General features: G+C 38.0%; 1 protein-coding gene across 1 annotated transcript in view; it reads right to left on the bottom strand.

Annotated features, from left to right (window-relative positions):
* The window catches only part of RGS22 (regulator of G protein signaling 22), an 88,082-nt gene extending 83,781 nt beyond the window's left edge, over positions 1-4,301 (bottom strand). Inside the window, exons 1-3 of the mRNA XM_090284888.1 lie at positions 4,139-4,301; positions 1,317-1,402; positions 510-678 (exon numbers count right to left, since the gene is read on the bottom strand). Coding sequence (XP_090141014.1) covers positions 510-678; positions 1,317-1,402; positions 4,139-4,189 — 306 coding nt within the window. The 5' untranslated portion in view covers positions 4,190-4,301. The remainder of the gene's footprint in view (positions 1-509; positions 679-1,316; positions 1,403-4,138) is intronic.
* Between the last annotated feature and the right edge of the window lie 9,612 nt (positions 4,302-13,913).

The raw sequence follows: 13,913 nt of genomic DNA, 5'->3' as shown, positions 1-13,913 counted from the left end.
TATTATCGGTAAACTGCACACCATCAGGGAGTCGGGTCTTTCCAGACATGAGCTTGTCCATACTCAGACTGGCCAATTTTCTAATAAATCCTATTTCTATACAGCAAATTTCTGCTTGTATATTTCATCTGGGCCAGTGTGAACAGGCAGATGGACTCAAATATTGGGATCCAGTAACCATTATAGAATCCAAATAATAAAAATTTGCATAAATAATAAAATCATGAATATAATTCAAGTTACCCAGGCTTCCCAGGTGACACTGAGCATGTTCTTCAATCTTGCATCTGTTCCTTTGTACACACAAGGATAATAATTCTAATTACACTTCGGGTGAAAGAGTGCAGAGCAAATGAGTCAATATAAATCCACAAGAAATTTTGCTAAATCTGCTTTTTAAAGCATTTGAAATAATTTTCCCTCTTCAAGTGGTACAAATGAAATTCATGTTCCTAAAATAAGACATTTCATTGAGGTGCCAAGTCACAAAGAAACATTCATACGTTTACCTTGCCAAGAGAAATGTAGAACTTTTTCATAATGATAACGTTGTCATCTTCAATGGGAGGAGGGGGCGGAGTCGGTGGTTTTCTCAGGACCCGGGGAGAAATATCTGTATCTAGTGTGATATTCATGCCCGATCCACTCCATCTTGCTTGTGAAACCAATTTGGCTAACCTGAATTTTAGAAAGCATACAAATTTGAAACAAGTTTCAAGTATAGTAGAATTCAGAAAAAAAAACCACTAAAATTTTATTGTATGTATTTAAGCCAATCTTCCTTCCTAACTCTACAAGATGATTCTTAGGATCTGCTAAAATTAATGGCTTAGTCATAGAACTGCTAATTAATTAATAATTATTCTAATTTATTTTCTTGTTATTTAAAAATGTGATAAGCAAAGGTCAAATTTTAGTAAAACTTCAGAATGTTTTGGTACTTTTACTTTAAGAGTCAGGGCACAGAGAAGAAAAACTTGGCTCTGCACTATGACATCCTTTTTCATGACACATTTATTTTCGTTTTTTCATACCCTGCACATAAATGCCATTACCACATAACAAGTAGATAATTTTAAAAACAGAATGATTAAAGAAGCACAATTTTTGTACATTTATTAGGTACTGTTTCTGTGAAGTCTTCTTAGTAAAAGCTAAGAGATTTTTTACCAACACTCTATCAGTCTTATACGATAGCAAGTAGGATCCACACTCTGATGGATTTAAATAAGTTTTATTTAAAAAGTACAAAAAATAACTTGGGATGAGAAAAAAAAGGCATTTAAAAAACATGTATATTTGTGGAACCACAATACCTGTATTCAAAATAGCAATCACTTTCCAAAAATGCTGGAAGTCTTTCTTTTTTGATCCACTGAATACCTTGTTCACGACGGAGACACTATTAGAGGGCCAAGTGAGAGAAAAAGAGCATCAAGGGAAAATCACCTTTGAGGACATTTAGGGCCTAATCATCAGGGCAATCACGACCTCCAGCTATTCCTGGGAGCCCTGCCTCCACCTTCGATTTGCATAAGAGCAAGAACCCAGAGCCACTTCTTGCCTTCTGGTGCCGCTTTCATTCTCTCAACAACCCTGCGTCAACCATCCTCTCCATTTTACAGATTAGCAAACTGAATCCAAGCAAAGTTACATAACTATTGAAGGAGGAGGAGTGAGATAAAAGTCAGTTAACCTCAGGATTTTCCTAATTATAAAACGGGTTAAAATAATCACAATCAGAAAAAGTTAACGAGAACACTTGGTAAGGCCAACCATGGTCACTGAGGGCCCCGTATCCTTCCAATTGGAGAAAATTTTGTTAAATATTTACCTCCCCAAGCACCATCCTGGAGATGCAAAGGCAAACAAGAAAGATAAGACCCTGTCCTTGAGGAGTTTAGCTATATCAGTCAACAGGTAATAATAGTCTAGAGCTTTGAGGGCCATAAGTTCAGGCTTCTGTGGGAGGTCACATGGGCACTAAAACAGCCAAGGGTTCCCACAGGACATGCCACTCTCTCTTTGACCTGAAGCATGATTACCGAGGTTGAAGATAAGAGCAGCAGGAGAGGAAACAAAGATAAATTTATTATAACTAGATCACAGGCTGAAATTTGAGAGATGGAGGGAGGAAGGCTGTGAAGAAGTAGCCAGGGGCCTGATTATGAATAGTCTTTTCTTTTTTGGTCAAGTTCCTTATTTCTTTCTTTAACTTTATTTTTATTGTTTCCAGTATTACAGGTGTCCCTATTTCCCCTCAATCTCTGCCCTTCTCCAGCCAGAACTTGACCCCAGTTCCCTCAGGCCATCATCACACTGTTGTCTGTGTCTGTGGGTTATGCACGTATGTTCTTTGGCTAATCCCTTCAGCTACTTTCATCCACTCTCCCCTCCCCACTCCCCTCAGTCAGCTGCCAGTCTGTTCCACGTATCCATGCCTCCTGTTCTATTTTATTCATCAGTTTATTTTGTTCTTTAGATTCCACACATAAGTGAGATCATATGGTATTTGTCTTGCACTGACTGGCTTATTTCACTTAGCATTTGTGGTGATAGTTTGTGAAAATACTAATTATTGATGTGGTTTATTTTATTTTTATTTTTATTGAATTTATTGGGGTGACACTGGTTAATAAAATCATATAGGTTTCAGGTGTACAATTTTATAATACATCATCTGTATGTTGTATTGTGTGTTCACCACCCCAAGTCAAGTTTCCTTCTCATGTGGTTTGATTAAAATCTACCATCTTATTTTCTATTTGTTCCATGCATTCTTTGTTCCATTTCCCTTCATATTCTGTTTTTGGTTTGAATATTCTTTTTTTAACTCTACTATTATTATATTATTTATGCTTCTTTCAAACATGTTTAAATTGTTGCCCTACTGTTTACAATATATTTAGTAAATATCTTCAAAACACCTTCAAATGCATCAAGTAAGGTCACCTAGTAGGTAATTTTTTAGAAACTTGTATCAAAACACATAACTCAAGAAACTCCTTGTATACAAATATCTAATTGTTATATTGCATACCTGAAACTAATATAATGTTATGCCAGTTATATCTCAATTAAAAAGAAGCTCCTAAATAGCTTCTGTTTAACAATAAAAAATAGGCAATAAAGACCTGCATGAACTAAAGAAAGTTTCTATTCACTGAAGAAAGTAAATAAATGAATAACCCTCATTGTCACACCTAGTAAAAAAGTTTTTGAACTAACAAGTTACATAGTGTTATATAGTTCAGATTCTATTTCCTTGTTTTAGCTTCAAAACAATGCTGTAACATAGTTATTATTATTACTACTCTTATTTTTAGTATTTTTACAGTGTATATCTTTTAAATAAATGCTATTATTATTGCATTTAACTGGATGGACATAAACAAGAAAGCAAAATATGTAAAAGAATTGAACTTTCAGGCTGGAGAAGAGTTATGTCTCAAGCATTAGACATATGTTAGTCCAGTTCTAGCAGACATTTAAATCAATAAAAAAAATAGCACTGTTAAACATTCATTATTATTTTCATGTGATTCACAAAACAAACCTAAGTAGTAGGTAGTACAGACATCATTTGACATCATTTGATGATGAAAATGAGGTTCATCGAAATGACTCGTTCAAGGGCACACAGCTTAAGTTGAGAGGCAATACAAGAACCCAGGTTTTTGTTTTTGTTTTTGTGTCCCTCATGCTAAAAAGACAAAACCCAGAGCTGAGAGTAAAATTTAAAGCCAGGGATGCCAGAGCCACACAATTCAACTTGAAGGTCAGAAATCTCAGTTCCTGAGTACTTAATAAGATAGAACCCAAATGAAATAAATTCACTATATACCCACATTTTCAAGAATGCATCTAAATATAAAGGATACACACTACCCTGAGATTCCAAATATTCAAGTTAAATTACATGAAACTTCTCATATTGATAATCAAATGTCAGCAAAATTGGTAGATTAAACTGGCCATTTAATATGAATAAGATGATATAGCAGCTAACAAATACTATGTTTAAATACAATAAAATTTAATAAATACAGTTAAAGGGAAGCCCAAAGGAAAGGAAGCCTGTGTTAATCTCAACTAATGGTTTATCTAGCAAGACATAAACTCAAATACGATCTCTTACCATAATATTGTAGTTGACATTAATGGTCTCATCTTCATAGGGGGCATTCATTTGAACAGGTTTAACATCATTCTTTCCTTTTCTTACAACATCATAGATGGGATTTCGAGGTTGCTGGTTTTGCAGAATTTTTTTCAGTTGCTTTTCCAGAAGTTGTGGAGTATTGTTAACTACTTCAAAAACTCCATAATCCACATTAAATCTAATTGCCTCTGAAAAGGTCTGCAAAATAAGTTGTGGAAATATGCCTTTAGAATTTTTTTTAAACCAAAAATTCACTGTCTCGGAGACTTGATACTTACACACACACACACACACACACACACACACACACGCACACACCTGTTTTGTTTTTAATCATTACCTCTTCCCTTTAGAATCTTGGAAATCTACTCACTACAGGTAAAGGAACCCAATGAATCCTTCCTTCCCAATGTACTTACGCCATGAGATAAGTGTCAGGGTACATAGGGGTATATTATAACAGAAATCCCCTTTGCATAAATATCTTACCTCTCTACTTCTTTAGAACTGGAAAGAAATATACACCTAGCCTCTATAAAGGGGGTGCATTACCAGGGAAGAACAGGTAAAAGAAGACGAAATACCATTCCTGTTATCTTTTTCATCCCAGGAGCCATTAAAGCTAAAGTCTCCCTTGTCCAAAAGAATAAAATGAAGTACAATATGTTCTTCATTTAAGACTATTTCAACACCATTTCTCTCACTCTGACAAAAAAAAAAAAAGTGAGAGATAACATTTCTGAGCCTTTTCTCAGTAATTACTAAATTCTGCCAACTTTTATTTATTTTGATTGAATTGTTTGGGGTGACACTGGCTAATAGAATTACATAGGTTTCAGGTAACAATTGTACAATACATCATCTGTATTTTGTATTATGTGTTCACCACCTCAAGTCAAGTCACCTTTCATCACCATTTATCCCCCTCCGCCCCATTCACCTTCTTCTATCTCTCCCTTCCCGCCTTTCTCTCTGGTAATCACCATACTGCTGTCTGTGTCCATGAATCTTTCTTTTTTTCCTCTCTGCTTACTGCCAACTTTTCTTTAAGGTCAGTCAGTTAATATACAACAGTCAGGAGTCTTGAGGTCTTGAGTTTGCCTACTTGCCAGTAAGTAGCACTATGACTCTGGGTAAACCATGGAACAGGTTTGTGGCCTCCACATCCATAATAAGTAAAGGGGAAACTGGTTGTGTCTTTTCCCATTTTTCCCTCCAAACCTAGAATCAGGTCCCTTTTTCAGAACATTAATTTATTTTAGGATACTTTCAGTGAATTGCCTATTCATGCAGATTAATTTAAACATTTTTAGCCAGGTGTTAAAAGACCTTAAACCCTTTCTCTTTGATTGATCACTGTCCTAGGGAAAATATCAATTCTTTCAAGTTTTAATAAGAGATTGCCAGATATAATATATATAGTTAAAATTTAATAAGTGACAGGATGCTGTAAAATTAGAGTTAGAAATATATGTGTGTGTATATATTGTGTATATATATACTTATTCATTTTAATGTGAGATGATATTACATCTCTGAAGTCTTACTGTCTCCCCTTCTACAGAATTTAGAGTGCACGCACTATAGAGTTCAATATGAATGTCAGGCCACAGTCCAAAGGCCTCAGGGCTAAGATTTCCCCTGAAAATGACAAGTGTAGCTCAGCGGATAAGTAACAATATCTGGCAATAAATTGTGAATAAGGTTTTCCAATAAATATATTTTATTGGCTGCCCACTGTATCTGTCTTTTAAACATGGGATTCAAACAGGCACCACTTACCTAAAAGTCAGATATTCTTTATCTCTGAATTATATTATAACTAAACTAAAACAAATAAATGAGTCTGTTGATATCAGAGGTCAGATTCATCTGGCTGAAGAAAGGAACTGAATTAAACCTGGTAGAAAGTGGACATCAAATATTAACTGGGGTGGGGGAAATGGAGCAGTATAATGTGAAAGATCATCTGGAAAAGATTTCTTCTAGTTCAGAGTATCCACAGAACAAAAGAACAAGCTTGATCTTTATTTATTGTTTTCCTTTCTTTTTTCTGCCTCCTACCCTCACACCTGGTAGCCAGAGAAACACCAAGCTGGGATAATCCAAAGCAAAGAATGCCAATTACTTTCATTGACAAATAAAATATTTCCTGTTAATCAAGCAAAAAAAGCTGAAATTAAAAAAAAAAAATAGAGAGAGTGACTGTGACATTCGGACACCCTCAGTAGCCAATCTTAGGATCAAAGCTATAGAAACAAGTCTGTCTGGTCCCAAAGAAAGCACATTACCCCTTTTTACTGTATTGCCTCACATATGATAAAACTAACATGTACTGACCACCTTTTCTATGCCAGGCACTGTGCTAAGTAATAACTCCATGAAGTTCGTGGAGCTGAGACTCAAAAACCAAGGTGTTCTGATCCCAAAGCCTGTGCCCTGGTTTTACCAGTAAAGGTACAGAAGCCTGGAACAGCATGGTGTACGAGAGTAATTTCAAGCAGTTCAGTGCAGCTAGAATAAAACTAGAATAGTTTATAGGTGGCAAAGTTTGAGAAACAGAGAGGAAAGACGACATAGATGAGGAAAACAGGATCAGATCATAGAAGGCTTTGAATGTCATTTAAGGAGTAGTCACATAGTCTGATTTGTGTTTTAGGAAGATTCTCCTAATAACACTCTGGAGTTTTGCTTGCCATCTCCTGAGCTGATGAGATAGACTGCTCACACACCCAGGCAGAGCTGTCTCTATGTTCTGGTGGGAGCCAGCTGGTGCCCTCAGAGCTACTGCTACCATGACCAGACTCGGTGTGGTAATTATTAACTCTCTGGAGGGGTTACTGTCCCAATTGCAATTAGGGGCCAGGGCAGGTTTTAAGTCAGGTAGTTAGCAACTACTTTTATTTTTGACTTACAAAGCAAAACTGCAACTTCTGGTCAAGGTGGCGGCATAGGTAAACACAGCTCCCTTCCTCACACAACCGCATCAAAATTACAACTAAATTATAGAACAACCACCATTCAGAACTGTCTGAAATAGAGTTGAATAGAAGTCTGGCAACTATGGAAGTAAAGAAACCACATCCATCCAGACTGGTAGAAGGGCTGGAGACACGGAACAGGCTGGTCCTGCATCCATGTGTGGTGGATAAAAATATGGGAGGTATATCTTGGGAGTGAGGGGGTCTCAGCCCCACACCAGGCCAACAAGCCCAGGGTTCCAGTACCAGAAAGATAAGTCCCTATAATTTCTGGCTACAAATACCAGGGGGGGATTGAGTTGGTGGAAGAAACTTCTCGAGTCCCAAGCAGTTCCTCTTAAAAAACCCACACATGAACTTACACTCACTCTCTCTGAGCTCCAGCACCAGTGGCAAACAGGGAGAAACTGAAGTGTCTGGCATCGAGGTGAGAGCTGGGGGATAGCTTTCTCCCAGACAGAAAGGTGGGCAGAGGCCATTGTGCCTTTTCTGAACCCTCCCCCTACACAGCCACAGAGCTGGCAGCCAGGTTCCATATCTGAGACTCTATCAATCTGGCTAACACTCTTTGCTCTGCCCTAGAGATTCCCTGAGGCTCCATCCCACTCAACTTACAGTTGCTCCAGTGGCTTTTCCATATGAATGGTCTTGGCTCATGCTTCACAATTTCCTAAATCCTTTCAAATAAGCAACAGCTGACCTCAGTGAGCCCCGGTCTCCTTAGCTCTTGCTAATTGGCCCCAGGCATGACTCTACCAGCAGTCAGCCTAGATTCACAGCTTGACTTTGCCTGGGAATCTCCAACCCCAATACAAGTAGCAGTCATCTCAAATTGCTTTATAGCTCAGGCAGAGTGGCCCCAGACAAAACACAGGTTGGCGCTGACCTTGGCCTGCACCACCCGCGAAACCCCAGGGCCTGCAGATCCAGTGGGCAGCTACAGAGCATCACCACCCTGCCCCTGCACAGCTGATCCTCCATGGATGGTGGTCACAGCCAGTCCTTGTAGCTGACTGGCCTGGGTAAATCCCCCTCATTGACCTGCCAACAGCAACCAAGTCTGAACTACAAGAGGAAGGTATACTCAGCCCACATGAAGGGCACACCTCGAGTACCCAACTTGGGTGATAGGGGAGGCTGTGCCACTGGACCCTACAGGACACCTACTCCAGTAGGCCACACTACCAGGACAGGGAGTCATAGCAGCTCTACTTAATACACAGAAGCAAACACAGGGAGGCTGCCAAAACAAGGAGATAAAGAAACACGGCCCAAATGAAAGAACAAAACTGCAGAAAAAGAACCAAACAAAATAGAGATAAGCAATCTATCAGTTGCAGAATTCAAAATACAGGTCATAAGGATGCTAAGGAACTTAGTGGGGCCCTCAACAGCATGAAAAAGATCCAGTCAGAAATGAGGGATACACTTATTGAAATAAAGAACAATTTACAGGGAAACAATAGTAGAGTGAATGAAGCTGAGAATCAAATCAGCAATTTGGAACATAAGAAAGCAAAAAAAACAACCACTCAGAACAAGAAGAAAAAAGGATTTTAAAAAAAATGAGAATAATGTAAGCACCCTCTGGGACAACTTCAAGCATTCCAACATTCACATCATAGGAGTGTCAGAAGGAGAAGAGAAATAGCAAGAAATTGGAAATCTATTTGAAAAAATAATGAAAATAATGAAAGAAAACTTCCCTAATTTGGTGAAGGAAATAGACTAGGAAGCACAGAGAGTCCCAAACAAGATGGATGCAAAGATGCCCACACCAAGATACAGCATAATTAAAATGCCAAAGGACCATGGACAACAGGGTGATGATTGAATGTGGGAGAAGGGGTTGGCTGGGTAGGGGGGAGCAATGGGGGGAAAATGGGACAACTGTAATAGAAAATAAAATGCCAAAGGTTAAAGATAAAGAGAGAATCCTAAAAGCAGCAAGAGAAAGCAGTTAGTTACCTACAGGGGAGTTCCCATAAAACTGTCGGCTGATTCCTCAAAAGTAACTGCATGCTAGAAGGGACTGGCAAGAAATATTCAAAGTAATGAAAAGCAACGACCTACAACCAAGATTGCTGTACCCAGCAAAGATAGCACTTAGAACTGAAGGGCAGATAGAGCTTTCCAGACAAGAAAAAACTAAAGGAGTTCATCATCACCAAATTGTTGTCATATGAAATGTTAAAGGGACTTATTTAGGAAAAGAAGAAGATCAAAACTATGGACAATAAAGTGGCAGTAAATGCATTTCCATCAACAATTGAATCTAAAAAGTAAACTAAGCAAACAAGAAGGACAAAGATAGAATCATGGATATGGAGAGCGTTTTGATGGTTGCCTGATGGGAGTGGGTTTGGGGGAATGGGTGAAGAGGTGAGGGGATTAAGAAGTACAAATAGGTAGTTATGGAATAGCCATGGGGATGTAAAGTACAGCATAGGAAATGGAGTAGCCAGTGAACTTATACACATGACTCACAGATGTGAACGAAAGTTTGTGGGGATTGCCTGAGGGAGTGGGGGGTGCTGGGTGGAGGTGAGAAAGGGGGGAAAAATTGGGACTACTGTAATAGCATAATCAAATATAATTTTTAAAAAAGCAACTGCAGCTGAGAAAGGCTCAATGATCTCTTCACGGCTTTGCAGCAAGTCCCCTGCCAATCTTATACAGAACTCTGGATTCAGGATTCCAAAACTGCTTTGAACGTTGGGTGGAAGTGTAGTTACAGTAGGGCTGGCAGTGGATGCTGTGCATTGGCTCATCAAGACCCATCCCAACCTCCTTAAATGCAAAGTCTGGGCAACCAAGGACTGTATTATTCAGACTCCCTTGTAGCTATGGTTTCATGTGTGATTTAGGTTCTGCTACACATATGCACTCACAGAAATACTTAAATTTGGATCCAAGTTAAGTTGGGAGAGACGCAGAGAATATCTACTCTGGGGAAGAAAAAGCTGAAGGATGTAACCACATGAAAGTGAGGAAAGAAACTGATTGAAAAGAAGTACTTTGCAAAAAACGAAAGACAACAAATGGAAAACTATAATTAATTGTGCTTATGATAAAATGACATAAAATATTCTTGTTTATTAAAAATGTAGTTATATATGTTTAAATATTTACATTTTTTAAACTTAAGAATTTTTCTGCATGGAATAAAATGGGATAGAGTCTTTACCATGGGTAAATAAGTGCTTTTCCTATCTAAAAAGCTGAGTTAGAGTAAATTTCTAAAGGTCCTTAATGGCACTGATTTTTAGTTTCTAAAAGTGGAATATAACTGATTCAAAGCTTCTCCCAGTTCATGTATTTCAACAATAACAAAACTTTTGAATGCTCAAGTGCCAATTGTGTTAAGCAAGAGGATATGAGAGAAATTATTGTTTTTGACCTTGAAGAACAAGTACATAGTCATTACTTTTTCCTGATAATGAAAAGAATAAACAGAATACTGAAATAAGTTAAAATCAGTGTAGCATTCAAGTGTTAAAGGGGCAATCTTTTCATAAAGATCATAGTAATACTAGAATATCATGTCTAGTTTAGTTATTATACATTAAAAGGGATTTAACTAAAATAGAATCTATCTAGAAAGGATTAGCAGAATGATTAAATGGAAGTAATATTGAGCAAATTACTTCACCTTTCTGAGATTTATCATATTAAGGGATTTTAACAATATAATCCCAAGGCACCTTTAATATTTGATATTTCATCAGCCCATGATTGTCTCTCCAGGAAAAAAAAATAGTCTTTATCTTCCTGTCTCTAATAAGAACACCAACTCCACTGTTTCTTTGTTAGTTCATTAATTTATTTAATAAGTATATATTGAATCCTTATTAAATGAGGAATTGTGATAGATAATGTACTGCTACATTTAGTGAGCAAAGCATCCTCCATAAAGCCCCAACTCATGTGTATGAGACGTGGATCCAGCCTCAGATATGCTAATCTAACAGAAGAAAGATGTGTGATACACAGAGACAATATATTAACACTTACCTACGAGGGGAATGGACCCTGCCATCAGCACATAAAGTGAAATCATATTCAGTAAAAATTATCCCTTAAAAACAGCTATAAAGTACAATGTCGTCCTTTCTTTCAAGAAGTTGATCACAGTCACTGATTCTTCAGTTCAGGACCAGATCAAGCGTCGGGCTTGTGCTTAAAGCTCATGTTATACAAAAATATGTATTTCTTTAACACCAGAATCACCCTCCACATAAGAAGACTACACTGTGAGAGGCAAGAAGGATGAGACAGATTCTCATCTTCCATCTCACACCTTCCCAGGGATTCATGGATTGGGATATGTGCGTTTATGGATTGCTACAACAGACAAAACCATCCTCACTCTTTATATCACTCTCGCTCTCTCCGCAGAGCACAAATAATTCATTCTGAGTAATAAAGCATGTATATTGCAATTCCACTTTCACACGCAATAGCCACAGTAGAAGTATGTACTAAGTGGAGGGATGATATAACAGGATTCATTAACTAGCTTCGGGAAATAAGGAGGTTGTAAGGGAAGGTTGGGTCTTGAAGAATGAACAGGCATTCTCATCTGGTATATAAGGGAGAGAGAGGAACTCAGCAAAAGAAATAGCAAATGCGTCAAGACACAAGAGCACAAAAGAACGGAGCACCTTTGATGAACTGCAAGCCGTTTGACTTTGCTGAAACTTCACATCCAAAGGGAGAAGAACAGAATACAACCCGGGAGAGAAAGGCAGAGGACACGGTCATCAAGGACTTTTTGTTGTATGCTGCAATTCTCCGCTTATGCTACTGGTTCAGGAGTGCCGCGCCCAAACCAGCAACATCAGTATCATCCAGGAACCGTTTAGAAATGCGAATTCTCGGCTCTCTCCCTATAAAGAGAAACTCTGGGGGTGGGACCGAGTGCTCTGTGTTTAACAAGCCCTCAAGTTTGAGAATCGTTGCTTTAGAATGATGGGGAGCCGCTGAAGAGTTTTTAGCTGGGGAGAGATGGAATCCAGATCAAGAAAAATGTCAAAGCCTCCACTGCGTCTGTTACTTCGTGCTGCTCTCATAGGTATTCATATAGGGTGGGCAGGGGTGGGGGGTAGCCATCTAAATCTCACACGAAGAGAAAGACCCTGGTCTTTCATTTATTACACGAAGTCCTGTTGGCTGCTTAAAAAGAATCTCTCACACATTGAGTTCTTTGCACCATTTCTACGCTTATCTACAAAACGCCCCAGATTAGTTTAGCATGTGACAATAAATGACACATAACGTGAGGGAAGGAGAAAGGAATGACGTAAGAAGTCTGTGCAGGCTAATGTAGAGAATGCTCAGCTTTTAATCATGTAAAAGGAAAAATCTTCAGTTTGAGCCCCAAACCCAACCCTCCAAAAGCTGTTAGAGACTGCTCTTTCCCTTACTTACTTTTCTTCTTTCAAGGGTATCATTTTCTAAATGTTCTAAAACGAACTGACCTGAAGGTGCTGAAAGCTAACTTTGTAGTACCAGTCAACCGTGTGCGAAAAATATTTTCACAGAGAAAGCAAGTGCAGAAAAATATTTTTACCACAATAAATTGCTGGTTCCACATTTCTTCGAAGAGAGAAGAAAAAAACAACAACCCTGTGAATAACTAGTAATGTGTTTCAACTGCCAGCCCAGCACCCTGAAACTTACAGGGTGCCAAATTATTTAGCTGAACAGTATTTAAATTAAAAACTAATGACTAGGTTAATTTAATACATGTTCATCTCTGGTCCAACTCTGCCTCTACTAATTGAGCTCCAAAATCTATATTTTAAACATGTATCCTAGTCAGTGAATAAAAAACATCTGAACATTTGAATGTAATAAGTCAGTTACTAATAACAACTTCTTTTAATCTAAATTTTATTGGTATTTTAGATGTTTAACCGTAAACTATTTACTGGACTAGTCACCAATGGGATGAAAGAAATAATATGCCACATAAAATGTATAGAAAATACTCTTAGTTAATAAAATGAGCTACATTAGCTCATTTGAGTATTTCATGTTTGAGCTACAAGGTTTATCACCCATAGGTATATACCTAGAGCTCCATCAACACTTTTAAAAACCAATCTCTGAGTATTTACATTTTGGCAGGGGATGACCCAAGCCCTTCATCCCCCTTCAAACCACTCATTCTCCAAATCTATATCCTTTCTCTCTTTCTCTCTATCAGCCCTTACCGAACAATCCATCTAACATAGAACTCCTTCATAAAGCTGCAAAAAATTATAATAGTTTACAGATTTTTTAAAAAGTGTGGAGAATCGGTCCAAAAAAAGAAGTTAGGGTAAAATTCCAAAGGCACATAGCTAAGCATGGTCTGGCAAACACATGACATACCTATCCTGCAAGGAGGGTATAGAACAGGCCACCCTTCAGCTTCTGCAAACCATAAATGTCACAAACATTCTGAACCACCCACGGAGGACCAACCTAAATCTGTATGTGGGCTCATCTACTCAATCCCACAACAGTCACTGAGCATAAAACACACAAAATAAAACCAAAGGGGGAAAAAAATGTTTTCACACTATAGCACAGAAGAAAACTTAATAAGCAAACACTTGTCCATAAAGAGTTGACAGCAAGAAACCTCCCAGACACCACATGAAAACAATAGCTGAATGTGAACCTGGCACCAGAACAAACAGATTGAAGTTATGAAAGCTGGGATTTGGAAAGTGTCATAATTATTTATAATAGCGGCAACTGTCCTGGATTCCCCTCATCAA

The sequence above is a fragment of the Furipterus horrens genome, unplaced genomic scaffold (genome assembly GCF_987537825.1).
Source record: "Furipterus horrens unplaced genomic scaffold, mFurHor1.1.pri manual_scaffold_7, whole genome shotgun sequence".
Taxonomy (NCBI): domain Eukaryota; kingdom Metazoa; phylum Chordata; class Mammalia; order Chiroptera; family Furipteridae; genus Furipterus; species Furipterus horrens.
Note: the sequence above shows the minus strand (reverse complement) of the source record. Positions and strands in the feature narration are given on the sequence as shown.